This window comes from Ranitomeya imitator, chromosome 1 (genome assembly GCF_032444005.1).
Source record: "Ranitomeya imitator isolate aRanImi1 chromosome 1, aRanImi1.pri, whole genome shotgun sequence".
NCBI lineage: Eukaryota > Metazoa > Chordata > Amphibia > Anura > Dendrobatidae > Ranitomeya > Ranitomeya imitator.
Window position 1 is genome coordinate 155,540,307 of NC_091282.1, and position 19,489 is coordinate 155,559,795.

A 19,489-nucleotide genomic window follows, 5' to 3' on the forward strand; every position below is an offset into this window, starting at 1 on the left:
TGCCCAGTTACGTAGTATATTGCCTAGTGACGTAGTATATTGCGCAGCCACGTAGTATATTGCCCAGCCACAGAGTATATTGCCCAGTTACGTAGTATATTGCACAGCCACGTAGTATATTGCCCAGCTACATAGTATATTGCCCAGCCAGGTTTGTCACAGGTGAAAAAATAAAAAATAAACATATACTCACCTTTCCGAGGGAGCCCTTGTAGTCCAGGGCAGGTTCCGGTCCCAGGGTTGGTATTAGCGCAGGATCTGTGAATACGTCACGGTCACATGACCGTGACGTCATGGCAGGTCCTTGTAGCGCAGGCGCGCAGGGCCTGTGATGATGTCGCGGTCACATGACCGTGACGTCATGGCAGGTCCTTCTGCCACCGGAACCTGCAACGGAAGATGGCGGCCGACGCGTGCTGCAACGGAAGGGGAGTATAGCAGGTTCTTTTTTTATTATTATTATTTTTAACATTGCATTTTTTACTATTTATGCCGCATATGCAGCGTCAATAGTAAAAAGTTGGGGACACACAGGGTTAATAGCGGCGGTAACGGAGTGCGTTACCCGCGGCATAACGCGGTCCGTTATCGCCGGCATTAACCCTGTGTTAGCGGTGACCGGAGGGGAGTATGCGGGCGACAGGCACTGACTGTAAGGAGCGGCCATTTTGTTCCGGACTGTGCCCGTCGCTGATTGGTCGCGGCAGCCATGACAGGCAGCTGGCGAGACGAATCAGCGAATGAATAACCGTGACAGAAAGACAGACAGACAGACGGAAGTGACCCTTAGACAATTATATAGTAGATCCCCACGATAGGGAATGCATATCAGTTATGGGAAAAATGTTGAAGACCAGGCCATTTAACCCATTCCGAACGCGGCACATTTTTTGAATTTTTTCATACGTGCAGTTTAAGGGTATGTGCCCACGCTGCGGATTTTGCTGCTGATCGGAGCGGATTGGACGCTGCGGATTCGCTGTTTTCCCTGAGTTTTACAGTACCATGTAAACCTATGGAAAACAAAATCCGCAGTGCACATGCTGCGGGAAAAAACCCGCTACAATGCAGAGTTGTTTATTCTGCAGCATATCGATTCTTTCCTCGGATTCCGCAGCGGCTCCATAATAGGAATCCGCAGGTGTAAAATCGTAGGTGGAATTCGCACAAAATCCGCCCAAAAATTGGGGTAAATCCGCGGTAATTCCGCAGTGCGGTTTACCTGCGGATTTACCAAAACAAAGTAATCTGCAGCGTATGCACATACCCTCAAGAGCTGTACAAATGTGAAAATATATGAAATAGCAATTAGCAAATAGCAATTTTGTCAGTGGCTTTTTAAATTTTTTTTCAACCTGTTTTTTTCGGATTTACGTATTATATATATGTATACGTATAGGTATTTTTTTTTCTAAATCTGAATGTGTTTGCAACTTGGGTTGTTACAGTGTAAACGTAGCATAGCAGAGCTGAATGTGTTTTGTAAGAACCAACAGCTCCTGCTCCGTCCCTACACCCGGAAATCAAATGATCACTGGTCCGAATGAGGAAGTCGCAGTTAGCACTTATCATTATTATAAACTGAGCGATTGTTCAGCATTGGGTATATAAATAAGGCAGAGATGGTAATAAACCATTGGCGCCTCCTCTGTGGAAGTGTGACTGTGTCTGAAAGTCAGTTCCCCGCAGCTGAACGACAGTGTGCATTATTATTATTATTTATTTATATAGCACCACTGATTCCATGGTGCTGTACATAAGGGGTTACAAATTACAGATATCACATACAGTAAGCAAACTAACAATGACAGACTGGTACAGAGGGGCGAGGACCCTGCCCTTGCGGGCTTACATTCTGCAGGATGGTGGGGCAGGAGGCAGTAGGTCGGGGGTTGCAGGTGTTGAGGTGGCCATGTGGTCTTTACAGGCTGTAAGCTTTTTTGAAGAGATGGGTTTTCATGTTCCGACTGAAGGATCCAAATGTGGTGGATAACCGGACGTGTTGGGGCACAGAATTCCAGAGGATGGGGGATATCTGGGAGAAATCTTGATGTTTTCGAATGTTACTGCAGAGTAGAATGTGGACCCCCAAGACATTTATCAAGATGAGTGAACCCAGAAGTAGATAAAGAGAATCGTTCATTTATGTTTCAAATTTAAACTGAGTACCTCTTCCAAATGGCGCTGTTCCGCTGATTCTGGAATAGCTTTTATTGGTTTTTTTTTCTGGGGCACTCTTTTCCAAAGTGATGCCTCGTTGTAATAAAGATGCTAATTTTCTCTTCAACCAACTAGACGTATATTACATAATTTTTGTCACAGAGGAGAAAAACTAAACCCGGTTGGTGCAGTTCTGTGGTTGAAAGGATAAATTGCATCTTTATTACTGGGTGGGGAACATAACTTTGGAACAGAGGGTCACAGAATAAAAGAAAAACTTCCAGAATCAGTTGAACAAATGAAGGGAGGACTCCATTTAAATTGAAAGGTTCTCTTTGAACAACAGTAGATAACTCTAAGATTAGGACCAGGATTCCTCTCCATTTATGAAACTTGGGTAGGTTTGCAAATGTGAATATTTTTGCGGGTACAGTAAACACACTTAAGTACCGATCAACAACTCTCATATTATACCGCCAGTCAAATTGATTTTAGCAAGAATTTAGACTACTATACATATGCCATCCTATTAAAGTCGTACATTTAATCCTATTCTCTGTCCCCAATTTCAGATATGCATTAACCCCAAGTCAAATTCTATGTAACCAATTAGGCTTCTTTCACACTAGCGTCGGAATCTCCCCGTCGCAATGCGTCGGGGAGAGATTCCGACGCTAGCATTTGCTGCATTGCACAATGGGTGCAGCGGATGCATTTTTCCAGCGCATCCGCTGCCCCATTGTAAGGTGCGGGGAGGTGGGGGCGGAGTTCCGGCCGCGCATGCGCGGTCGGAAAAAGCGGTCCGTCGGGAGAAAAAAACGTTACATGTAGGGTTTTTTTCTCCCGACAGTCCGCCAAAGCACGACGCATCCGTCGCAAGATGGATGCGAAGTGTGCCAATCCGTCGCAAATGCGTCGTCAATAGAAGTCTATGGGGAAAAAACGCATCCTGCAAGCACTTTTGCAGGATGCGTTTTTTCTGCAAAACGACGCATTGTGACGGATTTAAAAAAACGCTAGTGTGAAAGTACCCTTAGACCGTCTGTATGGTAGAAATCAAATGAAGAATTGCTCAGCTACAGAACGTGAAGAATGAACCAGCTAATCCTCATTAAGTGCAGAATCCTTCCTAAAGAGAGGGTGTATTAAAGCAGCAGTGTCACTAATTCCTAGGATCCTGATCACCCATAGGATGAGTGTCACAAACATGCAGCAATAATGAGTACTAACAGGCAATAAGAAGGACTTAGATGTGTAGCTATAAAGTCACTATTGGAACATCTTAAGAAAAGTGCTTTGTCCTTTGCAATGTATTCCTGCAACATAGTAATCTGCCTGTAACCTTGTTATATTGTACATTTGCATTCATGACACATCCTTAACAACTTCACATCATTTTTTCACAATGTGCAGGAAGATTTTAAAATTTCTGTAGCATGTAAGTGGAATGCTCACCTCCGTTTTACTTTTTATTATCTCATGATTTAAAAAAAGGAACTACCGTAACTTTCCAAATAATAATAGTTAAAAATCTCTTATTGATTTGTGTCTACAGCTCCCATGCAGACATTACTGTCTCCATAGAAACAGACTACAAACAAACCTTGTGAAGTCTGAGTCTGCAGTTATGCTTCCTTTTTTGCTGCCCCTTAATTTTTAAAAACACACACTTGGCTAATTTGTAATACATTCCCCAACATTGTAACACCGAGGAAAAAAAAGTTATGGAATTATGGATATCAGGATGGATAGACATATGATATGATATGGATATGTTAAAAAAATAGAATCAAAACGTTCAAAACTTTTCAATATATTCAGTATCAAGTACGAGTTCTAAGTGAAGAAATACAGTCCAAGCATTTACACAGATGGCTGCTATGAATGGGGTTATTAATGGTTGTCTGAGGATTGTCCAGAGGGAATGGCTGGCCTACAGGACCAAGACAGGTTATTAAACTTGGAGTTTTTCACTTTGAATAAGAAAGCTTGGGGGTGAATTTACTACAATGTACAAATATATGAGGGGACAGTACAGAGATCTTTCATCTTTTTACACTTGGGCCAGCGACGGTGACAAGGGGGCAACTTCTACGTCTAGTGGAAAGAAGGTTTAAATCATATTCATAGAAGGTGATTCTTTACTGTAAGAGCAGGAAGACTATGGAACTCTACTACATGATGTTGTAATCATTAATTCACTAATTCTATTACAGGTTATGGGACATTGATGCAGGGATCTAGTGTGATTGTCATATGAGGAGCTGGGAAGAAATGTTACACCAATATGGGGCATCTGCCTTATTGGGATTTTGCCTTCCTCTTGATGAACATGCTAGGTCAGGGGTGGGGAACTCACCTTTTCTCCAGCCCATGGGCAGATTCCTGGGGAATGTGCTCCCATCCCACAGATGAAGACAGCAGTGGCAGCCCCAGCATCTCCAATGAGGTCTCTGCTTCTGCCCTATCGTCTCCTATGAGTTCTCTACTCCTGCCCCAGCGTCTCCTGTGAGGTTTCTTCTCCTGCCCCGTCATCTCCTGTAAGGTCTCTGCTTCTGCCTCAGTGTCTCAAGTCATGTCTCTGCTCCTGCCAGAATTTAGGTTATAGGTTGAACTCCATGGATTTATGTCTACTTTCAGACTTAAAATCCTCAATATTTGCTGTCAGCAGCTTCCTTTGCAATTACCGACCAATGACATTGCTTGAGACGTAAATCTGGAGATGCTGCAGGCCATGGCACCATGTTTAGCCCACACAGGCTTCTCATAATAGCATGAGCAACATGCGGCTTGGAGTTATCATGACGAAAAATTGGCTCATGGGGCACTTTGAAGAAATGGCAGCTCTACTAGTTCCATAATATATCTGTTCTGTACTGCAAACAGAACACCATTTAACATGCAAAAGGCTCTAAGCAGAGTCTATAAAACCATCAGTAAGTGTATGCATCACATTTGGCCACAAACCAAACATCCAGCTACAGGTGTTCCACTGACCTTATGTCACCGCTGTCAAACACTATCATGGTGTAGAACGAGACAGCAATGGAGATTGGAATGGATGTCTATCTACTTCAGAAGTGAATCACGCCTTTTGTAATGATAGCTGAAGATTGGTCCGAAGACCACATGGGTACCACCATGTAAAGGCACTTATGAGTCAACGTGATACCAGTCACACTCCAAAGATTACTGAGTGGAGGTGTCATAACGTACAGTAGGTGGCCCCTTTAGTCTTCATTCTAGATCTACTAATAACTTAGCGTTCCCTGGATTTTGTGGTAGAAGCAGCAAATTTGCCAATTTCTCCAAAGTGTTCTGAGAGCCGCTATTCAAAAAAGACAACACCAGGCTGGATGGGCCTCATGATACTGTCAGCAGCCTGCATGGCCTAGACATGCTATAATGGCCTGCAGCATCTATGGACTTGTCTCCCATCGGGCACATCTGGGATGTCATTGAATGGCAAAGAAAGCTCCAGCAGCGGATCTTGATGATTTATGTGACCAAGTGCAATCCTAATTGTTAGAAATTACTCGGACAACAATTAATACATGTGTTGGCTGATATCAATAATATACGTGCATTTCCGAGCATGGTGTTCATACGTGATACTGAATACATCAAGATTTATTGAAAATTTTCTTGCCATTTTTTTTTTATCATTCACAGTAATTGATGCGATTTCCATAATTCCATGAGTCTTGCTACTTGGAGCTGCAATTTTAATGTTGAAGAATGTATGTTACATCGGAGAAACATAGGTCTGCATGGGAGCATTACATGGAGAACAATAGATTTTTAATTTAGAATATCTGATTATCATATTGGAAGCTTTTAGCAGAGGTGGATATTCCTTTTAAACATACTGACTATATATTGTTTCTATCAAGATAATAACTTTAGGATGTGGTAATAAGTGATTTTACCGTATCTGTGATGCCCGCTTGTAGTTAGGATGAACCTGGGCGTATCTGAAGGTCAACAAAGCTAACGTTTCTTCCAAAACTTCGGAAAAAATCTTGTGTCCATGAAATGGTGGGACATTGGTCCAGAGATCATGGCGGAGTCCACTACAGAAGTAATGCCACATTTGGATAGAAAATGAACACCGTTCCCCCTTCATAAATAAAAAATTATTGTAAATTTTAGAATAAAAACAAGTCAATCTATATTCAACACATTAAAATCAGAGGAAACAACATGAAAAGTGGTGCTGACATCCAAACCATTAGTTCAGGGAAGTGTTCCAACAAAATAAATTCTTATTTTATTATTCATTCTTTAGTAATGAAACAATTTATGTTATATCACTTCTTTATGTGAAATAAAGCATCAGACAGCAGTGCTATGCCATTGATTCAGTAATGCAGGAAAAGGCTTACAAGAGTTTTGGTAGAGGCCAGGAGTGGGGCCTCACGGTTAAGATAGGGCAGCATGGTGGCTCAGTGGTTTGCACTGATCGTTAGCAGTGCTGTGATCCTGGTTTCAAATTCTACCAAGGACAATATTTGCAAGGAGTTTGTATGTTCTCCCCGTATTTTCGTGGGTTGCCTCTGGGTTCTCGGGTTTCCTCTCATCCTCCAGCACTACTGGTATGTAATTTAGATTGTGACCCCCATTGGGGACATTGCTGGGGAATATCATAGTGCTAGATCAGCAATGCATAATAAGTACCGTAAATAAAGATGTACCCAGGGTGGAAGTCCTCAAACTCTGGTACTTTGAAATGTAACAGTTGGCGCTAAGCCGCAAGTAAAGCATAAAAGCAACATTTGGATCTTGGGCTACTTTCACACTTGCGTTTTTTTTAATCCGTCACAATCTATCCTTTTTTGTGAATGCAGGATCATGCAAAAAAAATTTGCAGTATCCTGCATTTTCCCATAGACTTGAATTAGTGACGGATTGTGACGGATAGCCATCCGTTTCATCCGTCGTGCACTGGATCCGTCATAAAATAGCGGTCCGTCGTGCAGAGAAAACGTTCATAGGAACGTTTTTTGGGCACGTCAGAAAATCGGTCAGCGACGGATCCTGCGCTGCCCGTCGTCGGCTACAATGGGAGCCTATGGACGCAGGATCAGTCGCTAACCGTCACACACAGGAATCCAGCGACGGATCCAGTTTTTCCACTCTGAGCATGCCCGGAAGGATGTCTCTCTCTCTCTCTCTCTCTCGTCCCAGACATTTTAATTCCCGGAAATTTGTGCAAGACGCATCCGTCATTACACTACGGACAGCAGAAAATGCAAGTGTAAAAGTAGCCTTAAGAACCTGGTTGTGCACTGATCTAGGGACCTGTCAATCCAGGACAGTGGGCAAGGAGAAGAAACCGGGAATCCAACTGTCTGACTAGTTTCCAACGTGGGTCGACCCTTGGGGATATTATGTTTTGCTCTGAAATACCGCAGAGTTTCAGAGTCAAAAATACCTGTCTGAGTTCATACAGCCAGTGCCTGATACATGTTGTCCCTGGATTGGGCAGCATATGTCACCTGTTGGGATCACTTTCATTCTGACCTTTCATTCACCCCCTACATCCGATCACTGGCTCGCTCTTCTTACCTGCATCTCAAAAACATTTCTAGAATTCGCCCTTTTCTTAATTTCGACTCTGCAAAAACTCTGACTGTTTCACTTATTCATTCTCGTCTGGACTATTGTAACTCTCTACTAATCGGTCTCCCTCTTGCAAAACTCTCCCCGCTCCAATCTGTCCTGAATGCTGCAGCCAGGATCATATTCCTCACCAACCGTTACACCAATGCCTCTACCCTGTGCCAGTCATTACACTGGCTACCCATCCACTCCAGAATCCAGTACAAAACTACTACCCTCATCCACAAAGCACTCCATGGCTCAGCACCACCCTACATCTCCTCCCTGGTATCAGTCTACCACCCTACCCGTGCCCTCCGCTCCGCTAATGACCTCAGGTTAGCATCCTCAATAATCAGAACCTCCCACTCCCGTCTCCAAGACTTTACACGTGCTGCGCCGATTCTTTGGAATGCACTACCTAGGTTAATACGATTAATCCCCAATCCCCACAGTTTTAAGCGTGCCCTAAAAACTCATTTGTTCAGACTGGCCTACCGCCTCAATGCATTAACCTAACGATCCCTGTGTGGCCTATTTATAATAAAAAAAAAAAAAAAAAAAAAAAAAAAAAGGTTCCTCGCATCATGTTCTCATACACTTTATGCAGTATTAGCCCTCTGTGTCTGTACTGCTACATACTTAGGCAGGTAACTGGTTCATGCAGCTTTACATGAACACCTGAGCCTTACACTATAGCTGGTCCGAATAACTAAAGCAATTGTTACCATCCACCTCTCGTGTCTCCCCTTTTCCCCATAGTTTGTAAGCTTGCGAGCAGGGCCCTCACTCCTCCTGGTATCTGTTTTGAACTGTATTTCTGTTATGCTGTAATGTTTATTGTCTGTACAAGTCCCCTCTATAATTTGTAAAGCGCTGCGGAATATGTTGGCGCTATATAAATAAAATTATTATTATTATTATTATTATTATCACTTTAACCCCTTTCCGATATTGGGCATAATAGTACGCCCAAGTCGGTCTCCCTCCTTTTGATGTGGGCTCCGACAGTGAGCCCACATCTTTCCCAGGACATGTCAGCTGTTTTGAACAGCTGACATGTGCCCGAAAAATCCGGGGGTGGAATCACAATCCACCAGTGGCTTTTAATCCATTAAATGCCGCTATCAAACTCTGACAGCGGCATTCAACAAACGCTTCCGGCCATCTCGCCGGAAATCCGCCCACCGATGACCCCCATCACGTGATCGCGGGTCACCGGTGGATTTGCGTGACAACCAGAGACCTCAACGGTTGTCACTGCTGGCTTGCTGTGAGCACCGCTCAGTGGTAGGCGCTCATTGCAAGTGAGTAATTCAGCTATATATAGGCGATCTGATCATGGCCTGTATGTAGCAGAGCCGATGGGTTATTGCAGCATGCCAAAAGTAAAAAAAAAAATCTTTCTAATAATCTAAATAAACCTTAAAAATAAAAGTTTAAATCACCCCCCCTTTCACCCCATTCAAAATAATAATAAAAAAAAAAAAATCAAATACACATATTTGGTATCGCCGCATTCAGAATCGCCCAAACTATCAATAAAAAAAAAAGGATTAACCTGATCACTAAATGGCATGGTGAGAAAAAAAAGTAAAAACGCCAGAATTACGATTTTTTTTGGTCGCCACGACATTGCATTAAAATGTGATAACAGACGATCAAAAGATTGTATCTGGACCAAAGTGGTATCATTATAAACGTCAGCTTGGCACAAAAAAAAAAGGCCTCACCCAACAATATGGGTACTGGGGAATGGCGCAATTTTTTTTTTTATTTTAAACAAAGTTTGGAATTTTTTTTCACCACTTAGATAAAAAAGAACCTAGACATATTTGGTGTCTATGAACTCAATGACCTGGAGAATCATAATGGCTGGCCAGTTTTAGCATTTAGAGAACCTAGTAACAAAAAGCCAAACAAAAAACAAGTGAGGGATTGCACATTTTTATGCAATTTCACTGCACTTGGAATTTTTTTCCCGTTTTCTAGTACACGACATGGTAAAACCAATGGTTGGTATGCATGGCCCCCTCATTCCTATCCTGGTATGCATTGCCCTTATCCCTATCCTGGTATGCATGGCACACAGGGTCAGCTGGAGCCTTACTGCAGCTGTCGGCAGTCACGTGTGCTGCTATACTTAAGAGTAATGAATATTCACCGCATTCCACTCCCATGGGCACGGAATGCAATAAGATATCCCATGCAATAAAATGCAAATGAGTTATGTAAAAATCATACAGTATGATTTTCTGGATTTTTTTAACTCCATTCTTTGTACATGGGGAAACTTGCAGTGTATCAAATACTTATTTTCCGCACTGTATTTGCATTTTTATTTAGGGGAGTAAGGCATATGTCTTAATTTACACTTTTGTTCTTAAAGAGCTTCTCCAAGAATGTGCATAAGATGTCTCTCATCAAAGTCATGTTTCAGGACGGGCTGCAGTCTGAAAAGAAAAAAAACAGCTCCCAGGACCTGTATCAACCGACAGAGGAGCTGGATTGTAAGCACACATACAGATATGTTGCCAGAGAAGGGCTAAAACAGGAGAAAAAAAATAATAATCTTCTTGGTTGGCTACAAACAGAGGACTGAGGCTGTAGAAGAAATTCTTTGTGCTTAGTCAGCCAAGGAAAATATTTATTCTTTCTGATGTCACAGCCCTTCTCCTTAACTTATGGAGTTATGAGAGCTTATGATACTGGTTTTCTGTCAGTTGAGGCACAGGTCTCGAGAGTTTTGTTTCTCTAGATTGCAACCTGTCTCGACAATTAACTAGGAAGGGCTGTCGTTTGAATTACATGATATGAGCCATTTTATTACTACATTCTTGGAGAACCACTTTAAGGTATAATTCAGTATCCAACACTTTTAAAAGGTGTTTCAAGGCCTGTTAAATTGTTGGCTATTAAACTAAAGGGTCGCCATCTCCAACAGGTGGCATTAAAGACAGTCCTCTTTCTTCTGGACAATGGAGAAACATTGAGACAAGTCCTTTTTTAAACATCAACCGTATCTGGGTTACTCTTCCAGTAATATATTCTTGCTTCATTGTGCATTCCCAGCTCTATCCTAATTTTATTGTCCCTGATTTATTAAACTCCTTGTTACGGAAGTTGTTCTTATCTTCCAGATCTGGACCTCATAAAAGAAAAAGCTAACAAGATAACGGTGCACAACTGTTAGGCATGACCCGATGATGCCATTTTAACAGAAACATTATTGGAGTTGTTCAGGCAACTACATTTGTGTAGATTCATTAGCATTACTAATGGACTTTTATGAACTTCTTCCAGTGTATTATGAAAGGGCAGAGGAATAAAATTAACCACACAACTCCACTCACATAAATATGTATTCATGTGAGAGCATAGGCCATGGAACATCTTTAAGATGTGTCAAGACGTTTCACCTATTACATGCACTAAAGCGGATTTTTATGACTTTATGAGGAATTGGCAGATGTTCTAATAGATTAAGATGACCTCATTTCTTCCTGACCAGATCAGAAGATTAGTGTAATTTCCGGGACTTCTTAAATAAAATCAGCCCATGCTATTATGCTGAGAATAATGCATTCTAATACGAACAGAGATTCATCAATATAGATTTTATTCAGCTCCAGGTTTACTCTGCAGCTCATGATCAAACATGCAAAGCCTATTACTGAGGTAGTTATTTCCTTACAATTTATCCATCTCAGACTGCTTATGAAATTTGTTCGGTTACATTATGTCAGGTCACAGTGACCTGCATTCATTATCAGACATGTGGCTTCCAGGTCCTGTCTGACCGTATAAAGTCAGTCTTGCATCTCATTAATTACATATGTGACCATGAATTTGGCTTGTGTGTTTCCTTTATATATATATACACACACACACACATCATTATATCTAATGATCTGTTATTCTAAAAAAAAAATAGATCTACAGCTTAAAGACCATGTGGTATTCAGCGCACTGAAGAATACAGCCAAATTTTGCCATACCTTTATAAGCGCCACAGTTTGGGTCAACAACTTCAGTTAGCTATACCAAAACAATGTGGTGGCAGACTGTCATGTATGCTGCAAGAAGGAGCATGCGCCGCTATTTGGTTAGCTAACATGACAAGCACAATGGTGGAAATGTGACAAACCCCATGAAACTCAAATGGGTGCATCGTCAGCAATTCAGGTGTCACATGACTGATTTGGCACTGCCGATATCTTCAATGCTCCATCAAAGAAAAACATAAAACAGAAATGGAGCAGGATTCTTTGAACTGGCACCTCCTGATCTAATCACAGATGAAATTGAATGGTCCACAGACAGACGGAGAGGTATCACACCCCCAGACTGCAGTGGGACCACATATCTTCATGTCGGTTTGCTGTATATTATTAGACTCCATATAGCACTTCAGCGCATCCCCTTTTATCTAAATAGAAATATGAACCTTGTACTAAAGGGGTTGTCCACGACTTATTCTGCAATGAAAATGGCCAATCTGCGTCTGGAAAATACCCATTGATAAGATACATGGAAGCTGATCAACTGCCACTAAATAGCCTATTTAGACAGGCTGAGCGTACGGCCATGTGCACAGAATAATCCTTAAAGGGGTTGTCCACTACTAGGGCAACCACTTCTTGATCTAAATATTTGGCCCTGATAAAATAAAAAAGCCTATTCTCACCTTCTGTGCTGGCACCATTACTGTAGTGTTGGCACTCGCAGCCCCGGGGCTCCTGTGAGGTTGTTACGACATGAACCCGATGCCCAATCAGTGCTGGCGTCACTGTCTCCGCCTTCGTACGAACATGAAGAGGAAGCCAGGGCTACAGCTGACCTCTGACTTCCTTTTCATGTTCAATCCATAGGAATGCGGGGACAATGACGACAGCGCTGATTGAGTGCCGGGCTCCCATGTCATAACAACCGAGAGCCCCGGACTGCGAGTGCCGACACCTTGCCGGAATGGCGCAAATATGGGAGGCGAGTATAAGCTTTTATATTTTATCGGGGCCAAACATTTAGATTAAAAGGAGTTGTCCTAATAGAGGACAACCCCTTTAATACAATTTTTCTATACAAACAGAATATCATTGCTCTCAGCAACATATCTACAAAGGATGACGTGCTGCAGAGAACAATGGTTTTAAGCATGCTTACAAATCAATTCACCTGATGTTTGCTTGTTTTTTGTGATTGGCAGCCTGTGTTGATTCAGGATTAACGGGAACAAGCAGCGTAAACGCACACTGATTACCTACACCCAGTCCACTCCGATCAGCTGATCTCTGCCCTGGCAGAGGTTTCATGTAAGAAATGTGTTATACTCATGTCTCAGGTATATAGGGCTTCGCTCCCTTCACCTCAGTCCGCTGCCCTCTGTCGTGCTCCACATCGTGTTTTTCAAGTTGGCTTAGCGATATCATCCCCATGATCCTATTTAAGGCCTATTAAGACACACCTGGTTCTTTGGATTGGCATTGCAGACTCTAGTTGTGTGTACTTCACCTCTTGACCACACCATTCTTAACTCGATTCTATTTCTGCTAACTACACTTCATCCGCCCTGCTGCTCCCAAGATTCCAGGGTGTTCCGTGTCCTTGCTCCATGTGAGTTTATTCTGCCAGTTGCACCAATGCCTTGGGTTCGTGTTCCCACCTGGAACTGGGGTTTAGTGAGTCTACCTAACCTGGTAAGCCGTCACAAAATGGAGAGGAAAACCACAACTCCATACATTGGTCAGAGGCTGCTGCTGAATCTGCCGTTTGTCTCACATTCACTTAAATAGGAGATGAACTACAGTCCTCGGCAGCGTGTTGCTGCAGTATTAGGTTTTACATTTTGCTTACCTCCAGCTACTGCCAAAGAAGGTAGCAGTTGATTACTAGGGGTGACACGTGTCCGACTCCAACAGATCTTACATTGCTGCCCTATCCTGTACTTAGGTCATAAATATATGAGTCCCACAAAATCCCAATTGTGGCAGAGAAGATGAACAGAATACAAGATGGGGATGCCGTGTTTCGGACTCCAAGTGATCTGATAACCAGTTCTAAGCCTAGGACTCATCAATATCCCAAGCTTAGACACGGTGAGTAACTGTATGTAAATATCTGTTGTAGGATTAAGCAGCAGTACATGATAATGAATTAATGGTGGACTGCGGAATATTTGTACAGTACGGCCACTATTTTAGTCCACGGCCAAGGTTGAGACTTTTTACACTTTTGAAAATCATGATTTAAACTATGTTTCCCTGAGTTGAAGATATTATGAACTATGGTACCACTAATAGATATGTTCTATCGTGTGACAACAAGTACATAGCCTAGACAGCCGTGCTGTTTTATCATGATCACTTGTCTACACTCATTCACTTCTTTTGACCTTTTTGTTATTCTAAACCACTTTCTCCTCACTAACATCTGCTCTTGTTGTAAGCTAGTACAGCATAAACAGATGTGAGGTTTTACTTCGCTTCTACACCAAGAAAGTAACATCTGGGATTTATCATATAAACCTCCAAAATATTATCTTTACACAGACCATTATTTATCCATTTGACAAGCGCAATGCTACAATAATTATAGGAAGGGACCTAGTAGAACATTATCTTTTGGGAATGTATGAAAAGCAGTGCCTTTGTATGAAAAAGATCCACAAGCCAGGTGATTACCCGGATGCCAAACCATTTTTTCACCTGTCCAAAAGCAAAACTGTGTGTTAATGTCCTACGGTCCACATCACTACACTGGCTGCTGAAGAATAAAAAACAATATGTCCGGAGGGAAGCTCAAATGGCAGAAGTGGTGACTCCAACTGATGACTTGTAAGAAATCACAAGTCATGAAAAAGTCGACATTGGGGAGACTATGGATCTTATATAACTAACTCTCAACCTTTCAGAGTTAACAGACCACTAATGACAATGATGGGCTGCAGCGGTCTTGTGTGCATGTAAGCAGAGATCAGCATGGACCATCCGAGCAGCAGTAATGAGGCCAAAAGGACATGGACAGAGAGGAGTTGAGGGTCCTGCCCCTTTTGCCTAATAAATCTAGATTTAAGAACAAAAAAAAGATCAAAATGTCAAATTCAGGAAAACAGCTGTTGTCCCCTTTTTAAACATGCAAGATTTTAACTAGATTCTAGTATTTAGTCAAGGCAAAAAAAAAGAAGACATTTATGATAAGTGACAAGTCGTCTTTTAAGGGAACCTGTCACTAAGGATTTTGCCACCCTACCTTAGAGCAGCATGAAGTAGATACAAAGAACCTGATTTCGGCAATGTGTCACTTAGCGGGCTGACACCCTTGGGTTTGGAAGCCACTTGCAATGCAAAACTATGTGGCTTTAGATCCTGTGTACCAGGGCATCTAATACTGGCATTATGCACATACTTGAGGGAATACTAAATAAAGTACAAATGTGTATTTAAACTGCGCAAAAAAAAATGTGGAAAACTAGTGCTGACCATCTATTTTGTTTAGGTTTTACAATAATATAATGTTGTATTATTCCTATAGAGTCAGGACACAAGTATCTGTCTATAGAATAAATGTGTCTCTTGGGAGTGGAGGGCCAGCAGGAGAGCTAATGGTCTGAATTCCCTCGAACATGGCCAATGAAATGTAACAGAATCAATCACGGGACGTTGTCGTCACACTCGCACCTCATAAAAAGCTTTGTTGTCTTCCCAGTGGTGACTCTCTGCATCCATGAAAAGGCTCGTAGCACAAACATTCACACAGTAACTTGTTATGTGAATCTGGAGATCGCTGATAAAATCCTGATATCGCTTTATCACGGCTAGAAACAAGGGTCTATGGAAAAAGAGATGATGATCAGAAATGGATACATGAAATAGCTGTGAAGAACATGGTCATAACGTCAGGCAACGTGTTCGCCATACCAGTGTAAACATTTAGCAAAAAGAAAGCCTGACTTATCAGTGGATTTCTTATTTTTTTGTATCGGTAGGAGATAACAATCAATTTTATATCAGAACTCAGAAGTAACTGGACCAGCTGTTTTATGTGGACGCTCTCCAGAGTTGACAGATTTGGAAAGATTCCCATACTTCATCCCTAAGATACAGGGTAACTCTACACCTCTCTTTAGAAGATAACACATATTTGATGCATACTGATTTTGGTTGCGTGAAGTGATAGAAGAACTGTTGATGAAGCCTATAGCGTGTTCATAGAAAAGAGAGGGCTAGACTACTCTTTTATGCCCACCTAAAAAATGGACCCTGTCAGTAGGGAGGACAGAAGGACACAGTGACTCAGACTGCCCCAGTATAGTGGATGGCCCCATCGGAGGAGCCATCCAAGTCTCTGTTTTAAGGGCTTCAGACAAAAGACACTAGTATATGGCTCAAACACAATACGAACCCGTCCTCAGAGGGTCCATGATGTGCCAAAAAACCTTCCCCATCCTACTGTGTTAATTCATTCATGGTGTCTATTCTTCTTTGAATGTTTTTCACATACATAAAAAACTGGTAGTGGGATAATCACTGTTTTGGATTCATGTGTCATCAGTAATTTATCTGGGACCTTCAAATATGGAATACAGTGAACACATTACAAAGCTTCTATTATCAAATACAATGTTAATTACGGACAGCACACTAACTGTATACTGACTCCATTCGTGTGCTGTACGTGTTTTTATGGACTCATAGACTTGTATTGGCATTTTTAATCTGTGCTGCTGGAAAAAGAAATAGACAAATCTAAGTGATATTTGCACAGACACACAGTCAGCGAAAAAACACAAACATGTGAAAATCACCTTACATTAATTAGTGATAAGTGAGTGTACTCATTGCTCTGGTCTTCCCGAGCACGCTCGGGTGATCTCCGAGTATTTGTTAGTGTTCGGAGATTAAGTTTTCATTGCTGCAGCTGAATGATTTACAGCTACTAGACAGCTTGATTACATGTGAGGATTCCCTAGCAATGCTTTCATTATCTGATGTGACCTCCTTGTGCGGCAATAACTGTGTCTAAACTTTTCTGTTAATTAAGTCATGTGCACATCAGAAACCTATTCGTCCCTATAAAACAGCTTTAACTCTGTTATATTGGTGGGGTTTCTCCTATAAACTGCCCACTCTTTGTCCTTCCAAGACATTTGTATTGGACTTGGCTATTCCAAAACTTTAACTTTATTCTTCTTTAATAGTGATGAGCGAGTATACTCATTGCTCGGGCGGTCTCCGAGTATTTGTGACTGCTGGGAGATTTAGTTTTTGCTGACGCAGCTGCATGATTTACAGCTACTAGCCAGCCTGAGTACATGTGGGGGTTGCCTGGTTTCTCGGGAATCCCCACACGTAATCAAGCTGTCTAGTAGCCGCAAATCATGCAGCTGTGGCAAGGAAAACTAAATCTCCGAGCAGTCACAAATACTCGGAGACCACCCGAGCGTGCTCAGGAAAACCCGAGCAACGAGTACACTCATTCATCACTATTTATAATAACTGTGTTCTATAACAATTCCTGATCTCCTCCTTTGTTCTTTTTGCAGAAAAATAACATTTCGCTGGATGTTTTTATGTTATCCCATTACTCTGAATACTCCACGGTTTTGATACACTGGCCAAGGATAGTCTAGCACTGATGACCATGACTCATCACAGATCACTTTTCCCATGTAGATTCACACTAAAACGTGTCTAGGAAGTTCACCGCGAGACACTGAGCAGCAGTAGCAGACGCTGCTCAGTGTCTCTGCTGGATGACAGGCTGTATGGTCGCATTATGCAACTATGCAGCCTGCCAACTAGATGTAACAGAGCCAGACCCGTTGTGGGACAAATGGATTATCACCTTTTCAGCAAAAAGGTGAAAAATAATGTTGTTTGTTATTTTAATTCTCTTGCAGGGGAAAATGGTGTTACTGGAATAGATGATGCAGTAATTATGGTTAAATTAACATTTATTAAAAAAGTCTGTGTCATCATTTCAATTAAAAGACTTTATTTTGTGTGTGTGTGTGTTTTTATACAATAGGATTATGGGGTTAGTAACAGGGGCGTCTTATAGTGTCTTGGACTATACCTGTCATCTCTTTTGTAAACGAATTAATGAATGGGGCCAAGGTGCAAAACAAGGAATATCCTATGTTGAAAAGTGGTGCTTTCCATTGGTTTTAAAAAAAATTACAAACATTTTGTGTGTTTTTAAAGTCCTATGCGTGTAACTTTAACAAATTATCTACCAAAAGGAATTTTTGATCCTTACACTGGTGCACGTCAGTTGAACGATATGTGCAAATTTCTGTCGTTTTTTTCATCAAAATAGGAAAGTAAAAGCTATGAACCTTTCATCCCTTTAGAGGTAATATGAACACAGTGTAAGAAAAAGTCACCTTTACCTCTTACTCATCTGCTCATTATAGTGTGATGCATGATATAAGACGTGGATGGCAGAAGACAGGACAATAAGGGCAGTGTTGAGAGAAGCGCTATCTGGCACTCGTGAACTCCATTCTTCCAGTCTGGTAAGGACTGAAGTTGCAGTTTTGCTAAACGCATCCACAAAGTGACTCCTTATGTCATGTAGTGAATCAGACGTGCATGCCAAAGCGAGCGGGAACAGCTTGTCATATTCTTCCATGATGTCAAAGCAAAACTGGGGATAAAATTATTGATTTAGTCATTCACATATTTAAGCTACAATCAGGGCTATTATCAAGTCACAAAAGACAATGACTAAAATAAATCAGTTACAATTACTTCAAAACAGATGTGTCCCCAGATTTCACGATGAAAACTGTATACATTATTAAATTAAATAGATTTTTTTAGACCTGATGAGGCTAGTGTACATACTTGGACGTTTCATATCAGGATGGCTGTGCTATCCTGATTTTGAGAGGAGCGTTTTAGGAGTTGGGAATTGACAAGTTATGAATAGATTGTGTAGTTTTATCACATGAAGCAGCCCAAAAGAGAAATTCAAATCATGTGGGGTTTACTAATTATGCTTGTAGATGTGTTCCAAATCTTACCTTAGCAACTTTTCTTGGCTTTTGGTTTTCTGAGATGGTTCCATAATACTCATAATTCTTGGAGATGTGTACAAGGTCCATTTGGGACCTTCCTGTTTCAGAAAGTTGTGCCTGACCACTCTGGAGAACACAAGTGGTTGCCATTTCCAGTTCACTCCTAATACTATTCATTAGGGGAACTGACATTTGTTGAAGATTGTTCCTCCAACCAAATTTCAAGGAAGGCTAAAATACAAATTGTACAAAAAAACAATATGAAAGTATGAACTCAAGGGATATAATCAGAATACATGAAGAGCATTGCCATCTTACTCTACAGCTGAATTGCTTTATATTATGCATAAAGCTGCATGTATGTCTGTACCTCCCTACTATACAAAGAAGATCACTGTTAATTATATTCTTCATACCCTCTTGGTCTGGTGTATGGCCATCTTCTTCCCTACCCCAGCAGACTACATAGATGGGGGATTAGCTCTTCTGGTCACTGTAAGTGAACGTGTTCAATCTCTGAATTAAGGATGTCATCATTTTATGATTGGTGGGGGACTGACTTGCGGAACCCACTGATTCAGAGAAAGAAGTAACTACAACGTATACTTAGCATACAAACGAGCTGTTCCAAACTAGGCACTCCCATTACTTCATTTTTCGCCCTGAAGCAAGATCAGAAGTGGCGATGCGGTCACTAATGATGTCATG

The 19,489-nt window shown here is 41.6% G+C and overlaps 1 protein-coding gene across 4 annotated transcripts in view; it reads right to left on the bottom strand.

Moving 5' to 3' along the window:
- KIAA0825 (KIAA0825 ortholog) overlaps positions 1-19,489 on the bottom strand; it is a 544,507-nt gene that overhangs the window by 421,657 nt on the left and 103,361 nt on the right. For all 4 annotated transcript variants that reach the window (XM_069751839.1, XM_069751830.1, XM_069751857.1 and 1 more), the window contains 4 exons: positions 18,788-19,012; positions 18,152-18,408; positions 15,438-15,588; positions 6,090-6,280 (listed from right to left, as the gene is read on the bottom strand). In XM_069751839.1, the coding sequence (XP_069607940.1) occupies positions 6,090-6,280; positions 15,438-15,588; positions 18,152-18,408; positions 18,788-19,012 (824 nt within the window). The remainder of the gene's footprint in view (positions 1-6,089; positions 6,281-15,437; positions 15,589-18,151; positions 18,409-18,787; positions 19,013-19,489) is intronic.